The sequence below is a fragment of the Labrus mixtus genome, chromosome 4 (genome assembly GCF_963584025.1).
Source record: "Labrus mixtus chromosome 4, fLabMix1.1, whole genome shotgun sequence".
NCBI classification, from domain to species: Eukaryota; Metazoa; Chordata; class Actinopteri; order Labriformes; family Labridae; genus Labrus; species Labrus mixtus.
This window is the reverse complement of record NC_083615.1, coordinates 7813416-7834611: the sequence shown is the minus strand read 5'-3', so window position 1 is coordinate 7834611 and position 21196 is coordinate 7813416. Positions and strand designations below refer to the sequence as shown.

Genomic DNA, 21196 nt, shown 5'->3' with positions numbered 1-21196 from the left:
GGGGAAGGGGTGGAAGGAAGTTTTTTTTTTAAACTTATTCATTTTGTCCCTCCATCATTAATTTATCTAGCCCAATCTGTTTTTTAAATTTTACTTCTTACATTTTCTCCTCCCAGTTATCTTCAAACCAGCCCCCTATTGCTGCCCCAGAAAGATGCATACATGCCCGTCAAACAGACAGACACACACACACACACACACACACACACACACACACACACACACATATAATATTTCAATACGTCATTATTTCCTGCTCGTTTCTGTTTGTCTTGTTTTTGCCGTCTTAAGTGTTAACATATATTGTCACATCCTCACATAGTAATGCTCTTATCATGATGCATAATGTTTTTGACAATGTCCATTTGACAATCACATTAGAGGCTTTGAACTCAAGCACTTAAAAATAACCTTTTTAGTTCTTGTTTTTTTGCAACAAAATAACTTGTAAAATATGTTCTAAATATGTTCCAGTAGTGAACTGAATGTTACATTTTTGCATTGTTATCTCTGGACGGAAACAATAGATAATGAGAGCAGAAGCAGGGAGGAGTGGATTTGTAAAGGATTTTCCGCTCTTGATGCAGAACTGATCTTATTTGTTGGAGAGTAGAGTGGTCAACAGTGTTAAAATATTAATGTGAAATCCATCCCAGGCCTTCAAGGCTGAACTTTAATCAGCCAAACATGCCGCCAGCAGCCAGACAAGATAAATGAGTGAGAGTAGACGGAAAGTTTGGTAAACAGTTTGGGGAGGAAAAAACAACAACAGCCAGAAGGCGAGGACGGATCAGCCAGCAAGTTGGACGATACACTCAGCAGAAGTCCACAATTTAATCATCCCACAGCAAAACAACAAATAAATGTTCCCCACTACCTAACTACTGCTCTCTAAAGTCAGATTGACTGCTTAATCTATTGGCTTTCACTAGTTTCCCCCGGTTGTTTTAGCAGTGGGATAATAAAAACAGAGAAAGAAAGTAAGTTACTGTTTGCCTTTTTATTCCTTTGGCTATAATTTAAATTTATTATTTAGAGCTAATTCTGTTAAGTTTTATACTAAAGATGGAGTTGAATAAAGCAAAAACAGATTATTACATTCCATTATCTAGACTTCTTCCCCTTCCCATTAAAGAGCATTGTCCTAAATAGATCATAATGATCTTAGATTCATGTACATTACAGATAAATGAGCATGAGATCCACAGACACTAGTGGGACACTACTAGAAATATTGTTTGTGAGAAGCAAGACAACAAAGAAGCGAGTGAAGAAGCGATGCCTCACCCATCTTTAATTTTCCTTCCTCGTACTTGGTGCGCTGCAGGACGTGATGGACTATTCTGCTTCTGGTCGAATTGGAAAAGAAGGTCTGTCTGTTGTTGATGGTGAAGCTGGGAGGAAAATAATATCACATTCCTTCAGGTGTTCATCGTGTCACAGTGTGTCAATATCATCCAGTCACAGCTCAGCCGATAATGACGGGAAATTCATTAAAACTCATGGTGCTAAAAGTTTGTGTTCATCTCAGCATCATTATTTCCTAAAAAAAAAAACGTCAGGGCTGACAACTAAAGGAAGAATGGAAATAATTCAATAACAAGAGAGATTAGATGATGCCTTTCATCAAAGACATGCTCTGAAAATGAAAAAAAAAAAACAGGAAGGAATGGGGAAGAATTCTAATCCGTTCATGAGCATCTGCTGCTGCTTTTCAATATCTTATTTATGATCATCTCATCTTTATCTTTCCGAAATCTGGCTTCAATTTATCAAATATACATGACTTGTATATTTGATAGCTTGATGCAAGATTTCATTGACTTGTTTCTAAATATCTCCTCCACATAAACAGACGTGAATAAAAGTGATGGATAAATATCAGCCAACACTGCTGGTACATGACATGCTGTTCATGGGAGTACGTTTCTGCACGACTGTGTGTGTGTGTGTGTGTGTGTGTGTGTGTGTGTGTCGTCCTTACTGATGCATGCGTGCTCTGCTGAAGGGGGCTGTGTAGCAGTCGGTCTCCTCCAGGTCAGGCAAGGCCTCTTTGTCCAGCTTCATGGGATTTCTGGGAAGCCAGCTTTTGATCTGTCGACATCTCATATGAAACCTGCTGCAAGGACGCGGAAAAACAGGATTAACAGCACAGATTATGATGAAGATTGTTTCCTTTGATATTGGACAGTGGCCTATAACCTTTTCCCCCAACATAGCCCTAAAAGCCCACACTATCCAAAAACCCTTTTACACACACATGCACACACTGCTTTGCAAACCTTTTCATTTTCACGCTGCTTATGCCTCATGTGAAGCTGGTGCCACTGATTCAGGATAAAATCTTATTTTTATATTTTACAGGTTTCAGGCATGATTTAAAAACTGTGTGAAGTCTAGAAGGGATGCGTTTTATATTGTTTTATTTGTTAATGTGAAATTGACTTCATAAATAAGAGAAGACTTATAGCCAACAGTCATGCTAGGAGCTTTGTAAGGCTGTTTATGCAGCAATGCTTTGAGTTTAACGCTAACATCAACATGCTAATGTGGCAATCAAACATGCGGATGTTTAGCAGGTGTAATGTTTACCATTTTCATCTTATTTTAGCGTGTTACAAACTAAAATGTACCTATAAGCACTTAACACAAAGTACAGCTGAAGTTTATGGGACTGTACTTATTACTTACTGTTCAACAAGTAAAATTGAAATGAATAGTGAAATTTGGAGCAAACTTTGGCCATACCTCGTGTTACATGACATTTTTGGTAACTCAAAATCTTCAGTCAAAAAAATAAACTGACAACGACTTCCTTGCTAAAATTGAAGGTGATACATCACAGTAAGAGAGAGATGGGGCACATTCCTTAGAAACTGATATTTTAGCTAGGAATTAGTTGTATGCTAAAACAGCTAAGTTAGCATTCAACCACTTTTAGCTAGCATTTCTGTTTTATAGTGTCACAATACGATAGAACTGTTTTTGTAGTTGATGAGTTATCAAAAATGTACCATCTAGTGTCTTGTCAGTTGCTGATCAATCGAGGACATGTTAACCATATTATTGCAAGAAATGTCAGGATTTTACAGGGTTTAATCCATCATAGTTGTTGAGTTATTTGAGAGTAGTAATAGTGTACCAGTCAACAGAACAAAAAAAATCCCTATAGAGGCAACACATCATGTTTGCCCACCGTTCTCTGAGAAGTGCCTCATATGTTAGGCTTCAGTCTAATATGGACTGAACGAATATAAATGGGATTTCTGGGGGGAAAAGACGCTGTTTGCTGGAGAACATTTTTTATAAATGTTGTGAAGAGGACTGGTATTGTACATAAAGTAATGATTTCAATCTAGAAAGCTGCCAACACCTGCACAAGGTCCATTTGTTCAGCTTTATATGGACATGAAGTGACAGACCATTAGTAAACACATAAAGCCTATTTACCACTCAGGCAGATTTTTCTTTACCAGAGCAGCAGCTTAGTGAAAGACTGCAGAAGCACTGTGGTATAAATAATGGTCCCCATTGTGCGCTGTGACTAAGATTACACTTACACAAGATTTAAAGTGCTTGTTCTCAGTTGGACAGGGGGGCGAGCGACTGTTATCTTTGTGGTTTTAGCTGCTGTGTGTGTAGGTGTTTGCCTCCTCAAAGCATGAAATATGTTATGGTACGTACAGGGAAACATGAATATTGTCCATAATGTCAACTCAACTTTGGGATTGTCTAATCACTATTTGTATTTCTTTCCATAATGTTATATGATATATATTATTTCTACAGTGTATCAATCCGCCTGATTTTTTTAATATTTTAATATTACTGTCACACCTTTCCTTGTTGATGATTCTATCAAAGCTCGGTGAAAACAGAGCATGAAGACTGAAGAAACGAGTCACCCCAGTTTGCATTTAAGGAGATAACAGAACTCCAATCAAGACCAGTAATATCACGCTACACTAACTCTTGCCTATTAGGAGGGCTAATTCAAAGCTTGTGCACGAACGTCTGCCATTAATGCTCTGGCTTTAACATCATTTACCACTCATTACTGGAGTGATCAACAATGCTGAGAAACGTATGATGACTTCAGGTTTAAAGCCTCTGAATTTAGATTTCATATTCTCTATAGTAGCAATTCAATATTAAAAGGTTAAACACAAACAGTTTTCACCTCTCAGGCCCATCATAGTGTGATCAAGGAAAACTAGGCTCAAAATCTGCAGATCATTTTAGTCATTTTGTAAATTCACTTTACATTTTCGCTGAACTTTGCCAACATAGATGATTAGCTGGGTCTTTTTTTGTAGCACAATATAGTCCTTTGGAATATTATGAGCGACTTAATTCAAACTCCCAGAGAATACATATTTCTAATGTGAAATATCCTAAATTATTTAAGTTTAACATGAAAATGTTGAGTTCATGGTCATGGATGTAAAGTGAAAAAAATAAAGTTTTTTAAGGCCTATTAAGAGATTTTAAAGAAAGTTTGTCAGCTTTTAGAATTGAAATGTGCGTGCAGTTTGTTAACCAAAGATCTTCAAATTAAAAGATGCTCTGTTTATTTATAAATAGAATTTGTAGAATCTATCTGCATTTCATTGAGACACAGAGATGGAAATTTGTATTCCTGTGAGGAGCTTGGTCAACACTTGAACATCACATCAAAGTGGAAGAGCGTCTCTCTCTTAAATAGTACAAAAATAACACCGTGCAGCTAAATATAACTGAAAGTTTAGAAGCACCATCAAATGTGGGAGACTGGGAAAAGTCTGAGATGTATTAACCCCGGACTTATTTATAGTTTGTCAGTGATCAGGTTAAAAAACGACAAAGATGATCTGATTTCAACTTCATCTGTTTGCCTCTCATCAACAACATCCACTGCTCACATTAGGGCTGAAGCCTCGCAGCTGTGTTGCTCGTGAATTTCATTAGAGACACTGAAGCATCCAGCTTCCTGCCCCGAGAGAGCAACAGAGAAAAAACATCTACTACCAAAAATCGACTTACCTGCCCAGGGTTTTGCTCTTCCAGTCTGTAAAGTAGCATTTTTTCCTGAAAGAGGAAATAAAAAACAAGTTAGAGGAAGTGGCAGAGAAGCTTACTTTTACTGGCGATAAAGATAAATGGTCACTTTGTTTAAGTGCTGTTACCTGAAAGGCATTCGGATGTTCATTTGCTCTGCATATTTGCAAAGTGTATCCCAGGGAGCGTGGATCTTCACAAACATGATGTCGTTGTTTGTCAAGGAGGGCTTGAAAAACAAACAAACTACTTAATTTGAGTTCTAAGTTGAAGAATGAAGCTAAAATATTAAAGATCAAACAATTCATACCTCCTTCTCCAGCATGAGACCTTCAGCCCGTAAATTTTTCTCAAAGGTGCACCTCTTCTCCACCTGTGGACTGGACTTCTTATAAACCAGGATGTAGTCAATGCGCTTTTTCCCATCTCGGAAAAACAGCCCAGAGGATACAGCCCGATTCTTTCCTTGCTGAAATGAACATTTCCCCTCTGAATTTTAATACAGGGACGCTGAGTACAGCTCTGATAATGCCTGACACTTTTCAGTTAATATACGATTCACCTTCAGTACATGGGTATAAAAATGTGAATGTTGATAGGAATAATCGTGGACTACTGACAGAGTAGTACCTGAATTGAATCTGTGCGAGCCTCAAATCTGGCTCGAAACACGGTTCGCTTTTGTAGCAGAAAGGACTCGTCTGCCCTCGTCTCACATGTCGTTGCCTCTGACTCCACCACACAGTGATCCTTGCCGTCCTCTGCTGCAGACAAACAGAGCATGATCAATGAGACAGTTAGGAAGCAGGTAATGCTGCAAACAGTCTCCTACCTGCGTTAAGTCTTTTGTCAATCGTTTTTTTTTTTTTTTATCCAATTGGCAACATTGAAATGAGATCTGAGCCGAATGAAAATCTAAGTTATTCAAATGTGGGCGACAGCAACACCTTGAAGTAATTAAAGAAATCAATGCGCTGATGTTGAAAGAGTTCCAATCCTGTTTCCTTCCTTCCTGAATTCAAACGCATCCCACTGATGATACATAAAAACAATAAAGGTTTGTTAAACCCACACAGTGATATATTTTGAATTGAATTATTTGAATTGAGCACCGACAAAAAAAAATCACAGAGAAATTACTTTCTGACATCTCCAGGAGCTCAGGGTTTTCATGCCTTATCAGATTAACTTCATATTTCACAAACTAGAATAATCCCGCCTGCATCATTAAAAATAACTTGTGCAAAACAATATTTTGTCAGTGATAAGCACATATATTGCTTATATGAGCGTGGAAAAGTAGATTTACTGCTTCATTCTCATGGATAGATGCAACTTGTATCCCTCAGGATGGGACACAACATTTTGAGGGCTTATTATGACAATCTTAGGCTCATAAAACATCCACTTCTACTCCTAGTAGTGGTGTAACCTTTAAGTATATGTGCCTTTATATTTCACTCTGTTCATAATAACACAAAATGTAAATGGTACTTGTGAATACTTCCAGAAAGTCCATTATGTAGGTTTTACAAAGAGACTCTCTTTCATTTGTCTTCTTCGGTTGTCATTTAAATGATTCCTCTTGAAAAACTAGAATTATTCATATATATATATATATATATATATATAATGAATCCATTGGTTCATCTATGTCTATTTGAAGCACTTAATTTAAACAAGCCAAAAAAATAGTGCTTGGAGATTATTGAATTTTATTTAAATGCAGAAGTCACTGTCTGTGAAAGGATGTTATGTCTTTAGTTTTACTTTAATCAGCACCCTTCCTGGTCCAGGCTGGCACCTTTGAGACATTTGTCTATGAAGTGCCAATTGCAAGTGTCCAGACTTCTGTGTATTTCTAACGTCCTAACTGAACAGTGTGTGAATTAGAATCACTTTATCTCTACTATTGCGGCTATGTCGGCCTTTGCAGGTCGCCAGAAAGTTTGCCGCGAGGGACTAAACACGGGAGTGAAGCTGTGACGCGCTGTCGTTATAAATGACTTCCAGATCCAATATGCTTTAGTCCTTTATTCTTCCAAAAACAAAACAAGATACTACAACCGCTGTTATCGGGTCATCAAATAAACTTGCGATCGCAGTGCAGTATAGTGTGGCGGTCAACAGAAACTGTCTCTTCCCACGCTCACCCCCTCTCTCCATCCAAGCCAAAAACCAGGTGAACAGGTGAGTGCGGCCCATATAATCACTGCCAGCACCACAAGATTTCCGGTGAACACACTCAGTGAACAACCCATGACACCAAATACACAATCAACTTACATTTATGGCTCCTACATCTACCAAATAGTGAAAGTACTCATTGCTGCTTGCTATTGATTTCGCTGGAGTAAAAACATCGGGCGGTGTGGGACATCAGAATGAACCTTGGAAAACAATTCCTCCAAGTATACATGACTTAAATCAGTCAGGCTACTCACAGCCGAGAAAGCTGTGGGATATTGATTGTGATGATAAGTTTTCATCACAGATAATCAATGTGACTTCACTTCATACTGACAGCCTACACAGTCCATTTGGATTCTGTAATAAAAATGTCAACTGAGCTGAAAAATGACTCAAAACTTTGGTGCTGTTAAGAATAAAAAAGCGGTCTGACTTTACACTGGTGGACCATGCTGAGTTTTCACGCTGAAATGTGGATTGAAGTTGTTGTTGTTTTTTAAGATTTTTTTCCTTCATTTCAGAAAGGATAGCTGTAGAGAAACAGGAAACGTGGCAGTGAGAGTGAGGGATGATAGCACCAAACAGTAGCATGAATTTGGGACCTACAACCGGTGCAACAAGGACTGCAGCCTCTGTACATGGGGTGTTGTGTGTGTGTGTTGACCTTTTGTTTTCACAGTTGGGGGGCATTGTCTGTACAAAATAAGAACAAACTGTTCAAGGATGTTAAACTATAGGCAGCAAGATAACTGGGAAGCAAATGTGCAGCATTTCCTACCTGACAGGTCAGAACACCCTGAATTTATCCAATAAGATTACAGCAGACCCCTCTGCACCCCCTTTGGTCTGAGTATGAACTCTTGACTTCTGGGTGCAGGTACAGAATGACCAGGATGAGGACTAAAAGAGGCACCACATTGCTTGTACCACGCAGCATTCGGCTGCTCAATAAGCTCTGATCATCCAGTATGAGCTTGGCACTTTATTTAACTTGCAACATGAAATCCCATTTAATCATGTGATGCTTTAATGATGTGTTTTTACTTGTTTTTTCAATGGTTTTATTGTTACGTGCTGTCCCACATGTTCGTTTGTATTGTGTTTTTATCCTCTCGGTGGAAGGCAAATTCCCCCTATGGGGACAACAAAAGTTTTTAAAATGTGTCTGTGATGTAGTCAGTGCATCATTCACATAAAAAAAAGAAACTGTTCCGCACGTTTCTGATTCTCATGAAGGCTCTACTGAGATTATGAAAACAGTGAGACCTAACGTTTGACATTTTGTGTTCCCTCTCAAGCAGCGGTGTTTCCAGCTTTGACCTATCAAACATATCTCTCACAGGGGAGGCCGTGTCCTTGTCTAGCAAACCAGCTTGGTCTGTCTCCTCTTTCTTATTCTGTCTGACACTCCCTATTCCAAGACAAATCACATCGCAACCTCAGACATCTAATTCTAGCTCAAAGAGATAGTTTTCACCAAAATAGCAACACCTCACCTTACACTGCATCATCTGCATGAAACTCGCATCTCAGTTTTGCACGCTGCACTCAGCAGGGAGAGATACTGAAGGGTTGGGCAAAAGGGCGTTTCAAGGTCAGGGAAATGCCAACTTGTTGCAGCACTGCACAGTGGAATTTTCCTATCAACTACTATCAAACAGAGATGCATTGTTTTCCTCACAAAAACATTATTTTTTTACACCAATTCTCACTGCCTCTGAAAGAGCACCAGACACATGTGGCTGAGTTTTCTTAATCCCCTGCAGCAGTAACACAATCTGTGCAATCAATATCCTGAACACACTTTAAATGTCACCAACAGAATTAAAATCCCCAAGCAACCAACTGTGTTCCTGCTGAACACAACATTGAATGCAGTCCATGCAGAATATGGAGGTATCATGTTAAAAAAAGAGCTGATTGAATAACAGTAACTCTGGTTCTTAATGGTACCTTGAATTTACCAGCTGTGGGATTCCAAATAATGAGCCAGATTTAGAAAGCAAAAACATGTTTATATATTTTCTAAGAGAAACATTTTAACAATGTGAAAATGCTTTTTAGTTCTTCTCTCCACTGTAACATGAACCCTGTTATATGCATCTTATTCTCTTCTAACATTTTGACCAACCAAGGAAGTCACCTACAAGGTCAACCTAAAAATCCCCACACATCAGAGATGTAAACAGATCCAGCTTCTCTGACGACTGAAGCATCTTCTCCACTAATGGCTTTTGGAAAATGTCTGGAGCTGGACTCTCTAAGTGCTGTCCTGTGAACACACTGACCTGTCTGTGGGGGCAGGAGGCTGCAGGAGGTGCTGATGCTCTGACTCAGACCCTCAACGTCGGCTTTGGGCTCTGGGCTCAGTGGCACAGACAGGAAGTGGTTGAGGTTGATGGGGTGAGTCTGGCTCTGGGCCAGGCAGGGCAGGCTGCGGCGAGACGGCTTCAGGCTTTTCTCCTTCAGGATCTCGCTGATGCTGGTGTGCATGCCTGAGAAGAGCAGCAGAGGAAGGGTGGAGGTCACTTCAGCAGTAAATGGGATCAAATGCAGAATTTCAAAAGAAAATACTAAAATACATCTATATTTTGCTTATTTATTCATGTATATAATGTTTGATTCGTGCATGCTTACTCTGATAAATAAACGTGTTATTCAGAGATACCTGAATTAAAGGATTGATAGGATTAAGCTCTGCAGGGTGAACTAATTTCCCCAAAAACATACATCCTATTAAATGTTTCTGATGTCAACAAACACAAAACACATTACATAAGGAGGAGGTTAGGATGGTCACGCAACAGCAGCGGCAAATAGCATTTCCACAAAAGTCTTTTTCAGAGAATTCAGAGGTCATCACGGCTTGTACTGTGCAACTGCATGAATGTGTCAGCTTTCTGTCAGCAGCCAAATGGCTAACGAATGGCTAGGTCAACTCACCTGTCCTGGAAATGACTGTACAGCCGGTGAAAACAGTTGTGTAATAAAGCTTTGTAGGTCTAAAAGAAGCTTTATGAAGTATTAGAAAATAACTTTGATAATGTCGAGGGTTATTTCAGGTTGGGATTCAATATTAAAGCTGAAAACTAAAACCAAGGGAGCTTATAGAAAATCTTTCAGAGGATTTTTTACTTCAGATTGTGAATGTTTGCAATCAATGTAGGTACATTGTAAGTATAAATACTTACGTCTGTATGAATGTACCTACAGCTACATTATATTTTGCATTTATTCAGTTATTCATTTGAAACAGTAAATTGAGAGTAAGCATGCTAAACTCTACATCTTGCAAATATATACCTTTATTAATTTCTTTAAATAAACTACAACAAAGGACTCTATTTCTTTTATCATGCTTGTAAATTAGAAGCCTATTTACAAAAGTCATTGCTTTGTTTGTTTGTCGTATTTGTTGTTTTTCTTTACGGGGATAGTTGTTTTTTTTAATCGAGATTGAATGAGGTTCTTATCAACAGGGTCACATGTGCATAGAAAAATAGTTCCAAGAGAAAGGGGTGAAGCTGTGAAAATAGCCACAAATTAAAGCATACACTTAAACTGAAATGTCATCTTACACGTAGGACTTTTTTAAGTGGCTCAAGTACGTGTTTTAACTGACCTCCTCTGCAGCAACACATAGCTTAGCTTCAGTGACCTGCAGTCTTCTCTATGCTGATTGACTATTGACAAGTTCCCCACACAACCCAAATTCAAAAAAACAACTATTATCCCTTTAATGTGATCATTTCTGACATTTAAGTTTAGGTTTATCCAAACGAAAAACATACTCAACTTAGTAGATGGAGTGCATGAACTGAAAAGTTAGGGGGGGGTGGAAGGGGGGGGGGGGGGGGGGGGGTGGGGGGGTTTGGCAGAAATCACTTCAGCCATCAGCTGGTCAATCCTATTATGGCCAATGTTGCCTGATAATGTCTGTCCTTCATAGAGGAGTGCATTAAACCATCAGCGCTCCCCCTTCATTAAATCACTCAGCTCAATAAGAAAAGGGAGCACAATGGTGCACCACACAACTAAACAACACATACACGCCTGTCAGTGCTGCAGCCACATTAACACAGACATGTGTAATAACATTATTGATTTATTCTGTTTCATAGCTTCCTCATTAGCATGTCATTGTTTTATTATTACCAGCGGAGGTCATTTTCAAGGTTATTTCAGCAGTAAAAGAGCGATATGTTGAAAGTGGGGCTGACAGATTGATGAAAGAGTGATTCAGCAATACTGTAAAGATGAATAGTGAAGAGGAACACGGAGGTTAATAACAATAATGAACGTCCAGAACGGGGAAGCAGGTCGTTGCATTTGACCTTCACAGCAGACAGAAGCTACTGTTCTGCAGCTGCAACATTTATTCATGAAATGGATGAAGGCACTCTCGCTCTCTCTCTCTCTCCTTATCGTAAATTGGAACGTGACCTCCGGCGAAGAATTTCTCTCAGTGACCTTCTGGAAACGTTCAGCTGCATTGATATTTCACTCTCTGCATCCTGGGGGTCTGCACCACGAGCTGCTCAATAACTCATTCTCAAGTCGTGATCTCGAAGGGGTTCCCCCGTGCTGTTGGGTGAGAGCGGAGCCTTTTAAAGATGTGAGCTCAGAGGCTCAGGGGAATCACTAATCGCACTGTTTATTAACTGTGAAGCCCCTCAGATATGAAATAAGTGAAATCTGTGAGCTCCAGCTTAAAGCTCTACCGTTATTAACAGAGAGTGTAAACTAGAAATAATGACGTGCTTTGGAACCGCTTTCAACTGAACTTTAAACTACTTAAGATAACTTTTATGAGAGAGATTTATTTTAATGATAGGGAATCTCTGGATGTATAATAGCATGATTACTCAGTCCAAAATATGACCATAGTAAACTTTAAATTAATAAAACTGCTGAAGTTAAATTGTCTTCAGACTAACACTTGTTTCCCCAGCGTGTTCATTATTTCTCCAATGTACACAAGCCTCGAGTTCCTCTTTGTTGCTTTTCATCTTTCAATCAATCTTAAAAAAAATCCAATATATTCAGGATATCAATCCTGAGCTGCAGGTTGTCGAGATTTTATTTTGCAAAGAGGCTTATTTTGGCATTTACATATTCCATGACATTTCAGAAAACTGAGTTTTTATGGTCCAGTGAGCCAGAGAGTGTGGTTCTCTCAAAAACAAACAAAGCAACAACAGAAGGCTTTATGAGTGGCTGGAAAATCTGAGCATGCTGTAAGCTCCCAGCACTAAAGTGCCATAATTTCACAGTCTCTGCGGATTGGTAGATTCGTTTTTATTCAATATAACAGTTCAGTAAGAAGACCCTGCCATCTTTCTCTCCATTATACTGATCAATAGCGGATGGCTGCTACCTAGCATCCATCCGCACAGTCTTGCCAAAAAGGTACATTTACTCGACTAGATAATGTGTAGCTAATCCCAACAGACATCAGCATGGCTCAACAAGCCTCAGACGATACATCAGAGCAGAGGGAGCTAATAGGGCCTGTAGGGGCGAGGCTCACTGGTACCAAGGGACCCCCCCCCCCCCGGCAAGTTTTAAAATAGAGCCACAAATTGGATGGGATTGTGCCGTATGAAAATGCTTCCATGGAAACATTTTGCGCAGGTGCAGTTAAAAAAATGAACTGGTCAAATCTCACACCCTCTGTGGAAATTTTTAGATGCTCCATTTTGCCATGCAAGCGTCGTTGAATTCTAGTCAGGAGGGTTTCTGAAAACAGTGCATTGTGTAAGTCTATATAAATATATAACGGGTTCATCTAATGTGAAATCCTGTGTTTAATCTCGCTGTGCACTGGCTAAGGCTGGTTTATCAGGAGAAAGATAATCCTGTGTGTGTGTGTGTGTGTGTGTGTGTGTGTGTGTGTGTGTGTGTGTGTGTGTGCATGGGTTCAATGTGTGTATGTCCCAGTGGGTATAGTGGGAATCTGTGGTGCTGTCACACTGTTTGTGAGTCCTGCACAGGGAGAAAAGATGCAGCAGTGACGATTTAAAAAAAAAAGAAACAGATCAAGAGGCCTAAGAGGTGGAAGCTTGCTGAGCTGTGATGCGGGAAAAATAAAAAAAAAACACCTCCAGATTTTCTGTGCATCAGCATGACACTGCCTGGACGACAATCCTGTGTGTGTGTGTGTGTTCTCGCAAAACACACCCACGCAGGGCCCCAGAGGAGGGCGAGCTGGACAGGCTTCAGGGAAGGTCGTGATCTGGGATTTGGAGTCCTCCTGTGTGACTTGTCCATGACAGACATGTGGTGTGACATTCAAAGGATTTATTTTGTTGTTGTTGTTGTTGTTGTTGTTGTTCTGTGCATCCTGTGGTCTTTTACACAGAAAAGAGTTGTTTCTTCTTGAGTCAAACATAGCACTTAAAAATGGTTGGTTTTGTTTATCTGTCAAAAGTTGTTTCCCTTTATCACATTCACAAGACGTGAACACATCCCTGTCTGGCAGTGTCTCGTTATGTTTCCTCTATATGTCTGAGTGAGACTGTCGCCAACATACTCTGAGCCAGCTGGAGGCTTACGTTTGAGCTCATCAAGGATTTTACGATCAATTACAAGCTGTCAGATATCGAGAAAGCAAAAGAATTCTGGGAAATTGATCAAAAAGAGTCACAAATGTATAAAAGGGAACATAACGTTCGCTTTCTAGTCACGTTTTTTTATTCCCATAATCGCGGTTGGAGAGCTGAGCCGAAAAAAATGAAGTATATGGAGACTTTATCTGAGAGGATTTAGCACAAAGTAGCAAACAGAGAATTCAGGTCAGTGGGTTGTTTCCCGTCATGCCTCTATGTTTCTATACCTTCAATTATTTATCCGCGCTCAGCCCGTAGCGCTTTTAGTGTCATAGTTCTCCGCATAGGAACATTCTGAATCAAGGCGCTTTTAAACCCAACATCATTACTGCCTCTCTTTATACAGAGGAGGGCATTTCAGGGGATCCCTGCTGCAGAGGAGTGGGCAAGGAAGAAAAGAAAAATGTTTAAAAAACACACACAGGTCCAAAGCGCTGCTGTGGTGCGTTTATAAAAATGTGTCACATGGTGGTAGGACTGAGGCGAGGCCTGCAGAAACGTTCTCCAAGCAATTAAAGTGAGTTTCATCCTCCGTCTGGCACCGTATCAAAGCACACGGAGAAGAGGGAGCTCACAGGGAGCATTCAGAGCGGTATCATTAGCAGCAGCTGAATATTCTGCTCATATCTTAGGATACACGGTTAGTGCTACAGGGACACCTTTCATTCTCGCTGACCAAGTGGGAAAACAGAAGGATGAGTGATATCTGTTAGGATCAAGGGATCGCTCCTCGAGATACAGAAATCATTTGGAGATTTATTTCTGGTCCATGCTAAATTATGAGTACTCAGAATTATTCTGAAAGTTTTTTTTTCAGGTTAAAGTGTTTTTTAAGGCTACTGCTGATAACCATCATCATTTCTGAAGCATAACTGCTGCACCAGTAAAACGCTGACTGTAGGTTTGCAGCTCCAGATTTCATGGCGAATATCAGTATAATGTGATTTTCTATTTTTAAAAAGACTCTACTAAGACGACGCTCCATAAAAATAGCTCATGAACCCTTCATTTAAAGTCACATTATGAAGTTTTATCAGGATACATATAGACATGGACAGACACATTTAGTGCACCTAATGTCAGTAGGAACAGGTTTATAAAGATCTGAGAGAAGAATCATTTCACATGGAAATTAACAAACGTGGCTACATATAATCACTTTAAAGTGTTTTATTTATTTTTCTCTGTAGAGGTCAAGCCGTCTTATTTATCAGAAGGTTTACAGACAAACTACCAGACTGTTTTAGATCAAACTTAGAGGATTGTTGTGGCATGGGCCGACAAAGAACTTCTTAACTTTTCCGCCTGAATTAAAGTTAACTACAACTGTTTTTGATGACAGGCTGTTCTGATTACAATGTGATTTCAGTCTTTGACTTTTCTACATTCTTTCTCGATTATGAAGTGATTTCTGATTTTTGAACAGACTCATGTCATGTTTGTGACCTTTTCTCAATGAGAAAAACTGAGATGATGACGCTTAAGCTAGACAGAACTGCATTTTTAAATGATTTTTTATAGTGTTGTAAATATTATCACCCATGTGAAGTAGTTGTTGTTGCAGATTTGCATATGATAGATGGCTTGTTCTTCTATGTCTGTGCTCAATGACGATAAACCATGATTAACTATTCAAATTAAAAATGCTGAAAGATGTATATTATAGGCTCAACAGCTGTCCATTCTCCACACTGTCCAATACAGCTAATGGCACGAGAGTCTATGTCAAAACGGCTTACATCGACCTGACCTGAAACTCATTTATGTGTGATTAAAACATGGAGTCTCTAATTGCGGCGGCTGACCGTTTTGTAACCTTCACTAAAGAAAAACATCACCTCGTTTCACCCCATGGGGACCTTTTTCATGTTTTAAATATTCTACATCGCGTATTTGCAGTTAGGCCTCTGTGACACTGATCAACAGAAGAATCAACTTTATAATCACAGACTCTCTGCACAGACATGCTGTCATCGGTCATCTCTGTTCCTCACGCCGCGACAGCATGACCGCTAAACACACCTCAGAGCAGATGGCACTTTTTTAGCCCCGCTTTAAACGGTTCAGGACCTCATTACACAATCCTGGCGCAAACCCTGGGTTGCATCATTTGTGCAGAAGCAGATTAAACATCTTCCTTTTCTTTCAATCTCTATTTTTTCCCCCCCTCCCCGCCTGGTTTAACGTCACAGCATCTTCTTATGACCGCTGATTGCTTCTGTCTGCGACGTCACAGGATTTTCTGATAAGCCTCGGCTGCGTACACGTAAACACCTCATCAGGGACAGGAGCTGGCCTGTGTGTGCCGCAAACAACACGAAATGGAAAGTTCACGGCGAAACAATTCAATTCTACCGGAATCCGTTCGTTTCTGCGGACGTGATTCAAATCCTGAGTAAGTTGGGTTTTCCAGCTGAACTTCTGCCTGCTTTGTTCTCATAACCTAGCAACAAAAACAAACGCAGACTATTCAGAGACTGTGAAAGTGGGAAGTGCCACACCAAAGACGCCGAAAACAAAACAAAAAAAAAGCCTCTTTGTTTTGTTGTTTCGTAAACTGTTTGTCTACTTGGAAAGCGCATGAACAGGCATATTTATACACAGCTCATCTTACATAAAAACCGTTGTCTGCCTCACATTCTGCAGAAGCCTGTTGGATTGTGGATGATACTGTGGATGTTCTCTGCCCAAATCTGCCCTGAAATTAATGTCTCTATCTATAAAACCATCTGCCAGCTTGCATAAGAGGACAGGTGGCCTGCTTAGGACTGTGCAACTAAAGGTTTACACACAAACACACACACACACACACAGCCTCACACACACATTTACTGTACATGCACAAAAGTTAAAACTTACTCCTGCAGCCACTGAACCAACACAAACAGAGCATGTACAACAAACTTCTTCAAAGGGAAAACAAAATTAATCCCTAATCCATCAATTGTTTCCAGGAGGGAAAAGAGCAGGATGCTGAGTTAAATATAATATTGATTCTTTAAAAGTTGGCTAAAAGTGTTGTAATTTTTTTTTTTTGCCTGCTCAAATGCTGAACAAAAACAGGGCTGCAACTAACCATCGTATTCATTATCGATTAATCAGACAATTATCTGCCTTATGTTTGACCCATACAATATCACAAATAAAGTAAAACAATGTTTTATCACTATTACAAGCTGAAGTAAGTAAATGTTTTGTCTTGTCATAGTAACTGTCCAGGACCCAGAGTATCACATCATGTGTCAAGTTAAACTAAAAACAGCTGACAACCCAGAACCATCTAATGCCTGTCGTATTTGCATGTCAAAAAGTTCCAAAAGAGTAAATATATTTAGTATTTCTAATGATGAATGGACTTATGGACGGAGCTGTATAATGAAATCTGTATAGGCATGTCCAAAGCTTTACTAAAAGGATCCAGACTTCATTTCATTCTCTATTTACTTGATGAGTTTGAGAGTTCAGTGTGTCAATAAGTTTCAACAGTGTGCCGATGATGAATCTGAGTTGATGATTAGTCTGCCAAAGAACATTTGAAATTCACCCAAATCCATGGAAGTAATGTCAGATGGCTGTGAGTCATGTGTGACTTGAAGTCCAAGTGTGGCTTTATTTCTCTAGTTATTACCAGCTGCGTGAAATCAGGAGGACAAGTAGCCGTGTCTCTTTTCTAACTGTAGACCTGCAGTATGCACCTCCTTATATCGGCCTCTAGTTGACCGTTAATACATTTCAGATTTTAATCATCACCTATAAAGTTATAATGGCTTAAACGAAAAAAAAGCTCAATTTAAAGCCCTCACAGGGGGAGGTGGGTGGATGGGGGGTATGGGGGGGGGGGGAGAGCTATTTGGCTTTGGCTGAGGAAGTGCAGCATCATTTTTTTTTTGCTTTAGCATGACTTTGTGAGCCAACATCTCCCCCTTTTACTATCATTGTACCGGTGCACTTAGCAGTCAATGTAATATTCAGTGTGCCCTCAAACTTTATAGTCAGATATTTTTACACATAAATCTGATCATGTTTTGCAGCTAAGTGTTTCCTGTTGGCTGGAGTAAAGCCAGGAAGTGTTTTACAGTACAATATATAATGTTGATAAGCTGAAACAGCAGATCAGTTCTGCCTCAAACACTTTAAGATCATTAAGAAAATGAACAGCATACAAGTGTGTGTTTAGACTTAAAAAGAAAATCAGAAGAAACACATCATTCAGGTCATGCTGCAAGAAAAACATAGTTTCTCCCTTTCTCCTTTTTTCCCCCTGCTCTTTCAGTTTGTTTTTATGGGAAACAAAACAACCAAAAGCAGAAAAGCTAACGGCCTCTCGAGCAGATTGCAAGCTACTCAGCCTCAGCATCTTCTCATCCTCTCTCACACATTTTCATCAGTCCCAGGTAACAAAAAAACAGGTCACCGCTCCCCCGTTTGTGGACCTGTATGTGTCAGCATGAAAACAAGATGTTCCTTCACCATACGTCTAAATATAGACACCAAGCATATGAATAATTAAGACAAAGTATTAGAGAGTCGCTAATGTTCTATAAAGAGCTCGACTCAGAGTGTAAAATCAATACTGCTACAGCAGAAGACGCAGATTGATGACTTGATATTTAATTTAAGATGTGAAGAAATCTGCTCCAATGTTTACTTCATTAAACAGTTTGTGACATAATGTAAGCCTTAGTTACTGCTGGTCAAATGCACAAAGGTGCAAAAAGAGAAGAAAAAGAGTCTGATGTCTGATAAAGCTTTTAAGAGAGCTGATAGAGAACATTTTTTTTTCCACTTTAATAAATGACAGGGACCTTAAACAGCCTCCAGTATATTCTATTATCACTGTCAAAGAGATGAGTGTGGATATTACAGCTGCACAACAAATTCTCTTGCAGTTTTCTTTCCAACATTGTGTTTCTTTCCTCAAAGCACACATGCAATGAAACGCTCTCTCTCTGCCAATACCAGCCTGTTTGCACTGCTGCTGTGACTGTTTATCAAGCAGTTCCCTGAGTGCCGATGCATTAAGACTGCGAGTGCAGCTAAAATCCCTGCAAGTTCAGACACAACTTAAAACAACCTTTACAACATCTGCACTGCTAGAGTTGTGAAGAGGGGTCAAAAAAATATCTGCTTTTAAAAAGGATCTATTTTTTCAGGCCGGTTCACAAAAAAAAAAGACATGTGTGATACTGTCAATGTTAAATGAGATAGGGGATGCCATCAAAGCGCACAAGGTTCACGATTCATCCTCCAACTCTGCGTCACACTTTTACAGCAAGTCAACAGCCCGACACTTCAGAGCCTCGCCTTCCGTCTCAAACTGTGTAACTACAGAGCAAAAGTCACCTCACACACCACTTAGGTAAAAATGTAATCATCTTCACATTAGCGACCAACCTTTCTGCTGCTTGAAGGACTGGATGGAGCCCGAGTGGTGCACCATTGCGGCGTTCAGTCTGATCACAGCGTTAATTGAATTCCGTGTTTGAGAAAGCAGGAGTGCACAGTACATGGGAAACTATGATGGGGGTGCGTAGGTGTTCTCGCAGCACCCATCCTGCCAAACGATCTCACGGCCGATGCGCAAAGCCCAGCAACACCTGTGTAAAAGCTCCCCCTCCGCTCCCTAACCACCACGAGCAGCACCACCATCCACGGCTGTTGTCATGGTGACGGGAGGGAGGGGAGGTCCTGAGATGGACACGTGCCCCCCCCCCCCCCCCCCTCCTCTCAGTACTGATATACAGACTAAAAAATAAGCTGCGGGAAATGACCTGGGGCGAGCAGATCTCAAATGGACCGACAAGGACGTGTATCGATCCGCTCATCAATCATCGTCTTTTACTCACGTGCTGAAAGCTGCGTGCACCTCGAGGCGTCACTAAGAGTGATGAAGAGTATGATTTGAAGAATATAGACAAAAATTATGATGGAAAGGCTGGCTTCAGATATTGTGTAATGGTCCAACATCTTCACTAATATTCTTTTATTTTTCTTTACTTACTAATCTTTTTCGTCCAAACCATAATTTAAGCCTACTTTAAGCAGTTATTTTCAGCATTTTGCTTTCCTGAAGAACAAGTAAAGTAGCCTCAATCTGAATGATATCGACCTAAATATAGGCTACAGACTTTCTTAGCAAACTGCCCTACATTATTTCACATGCACAAAGTCGATGAGTCCAACTGGACTTCATGTAATCTTCTACATAAAACACAGAAGGCCACATTGTGTTGTTGACAGAAGCCACTACAGTTTGTTGGCACCAAGAGTCAGGCTTCACTGCAACTTTATGAAGAACTACAAGAATAATGTGAACCATTTGACTTTTTCAAGCTGTACTTTTTTTTGCCTTGTCAAACCCTGACTCTGTGAGAAAAGCTCATAACAATCAATACTATTGCTGGGCTGACTACTACAGTGCTCAGCATGCTGCTGAGTGGCAGAGGGGGAATTCCTCCATCCAGAGCCCATAGGCTACAACTCATGAAAACTTAGCAGGGTGGAAAAATGCTGCAGTATAGTTTGATAACACTGGCTTTCTTGCAGCAGAAATGTAAAATGTCTAAATTTAAGCAACATATCTCTGCTATCTGCTCCGATGTATGTCGCTCTGGATAAAAGCGTCTGCTAAGTGAATTGTAGAACTGTAGAATATTTAACTGCTTTGTTGTTTTTATCACTTTACTGATGGAGTGCATTGGCTGGCTCTGTTATAATCTGCACTCACATCATTGCACTAAAGTCCTCGCGTCCACTGGTTTGTTGTTTTATAAATCTAAATATATTGTTGAGCGCTGTAGATTAAAAAGTGCAGCAGAACGGTTCTTCCAGTCTCAGACAGGCCCTTTATGAGAGACATTTATATCTCACAATCATTCTCAAAGGACGAATGACAGCCAGTGCACCCAAACGCACTCACTGTTCAACACTCCCCAAAGAAATAACTGCACGTCATAACTATGACAGCAGTAACAGGATACATAATATAATACATCATCTCAACAGAGCAGCTGCAAGTGACATTACACTTAGGTCCATTGTCCCATTACCCACAATTCCAAGAAGCTGTCCCTACACAGCCAGCTGCCAGGACACTAGAATATATTCCTTTGGTATAGGCCTGCACACAGGAGCTTTGTGTTTAAATGTTTGTGTTACCTTTGTCAAGCTTTTGTCCTTTTATTGAGTGTAGGTCTGAGTCTGTGTTAATACATTTAAAGCAAGTTGATTTCCTTGAGTGTAAATATAGCTGAGACACATTTTAAAGTTCTTCTGATATTTTCTTACATTTAAATGTGAAATGAAAAAAATAATTAGTAGCCTTTTATTATTAGACACACATCCAACTTCAAAGGGCGCCC

General features: G+C 39.9%; 1 protein-coding gene across 3 annotated transcripts in view; it reads right to left on the bottom strand.

Annotated features, from left to right (window-relative positions):
* ano3 (anoctamin 3) overlaps positions 1-19493 on the bottom strand; it is a 34009-nt gene extending 14516 nt beyond the window's left edge. For 2 of the 3 annotated variants that reach the window (XM_061035532.1, XM_061035534.1), the window contains exons 1-8: positions 19230-19493; positions 9516-9722; positions 5668-5801; positions 5348-5506; positions 5166-5266; positions 5023-5067; positions 1985-2119; positions 1288-1394 (exon numbers count right to left, since the gene is read on the bottom strand). In XM_061035532.1, the coding sequence (XP_060891515.1) occupies positions 1288-1394; positions 1985-2119; positions 5023-5067; positions 5166-5266; positions 5348-5506; positions 5668-5801; positions 9516-9722; positions 19230-19344 (1003 nt within the window). In that variant the 5' untranslated portion in view covers positions 19345-19493. The remainder of the gene's footprint in view (positions 1-1287; positions 1395-1984; positions 2120-5022; positions 5068-5165; positions 5267-5347; positions 5507-5667; positions 5802-9515; positions 9723-19229) is intronic. The other variant, XM_061035533.1, reaches the window with a different exon arrangement.
* Between the last annotated feature and the right edge of the window lie 1703 nt (positions 19494-21196).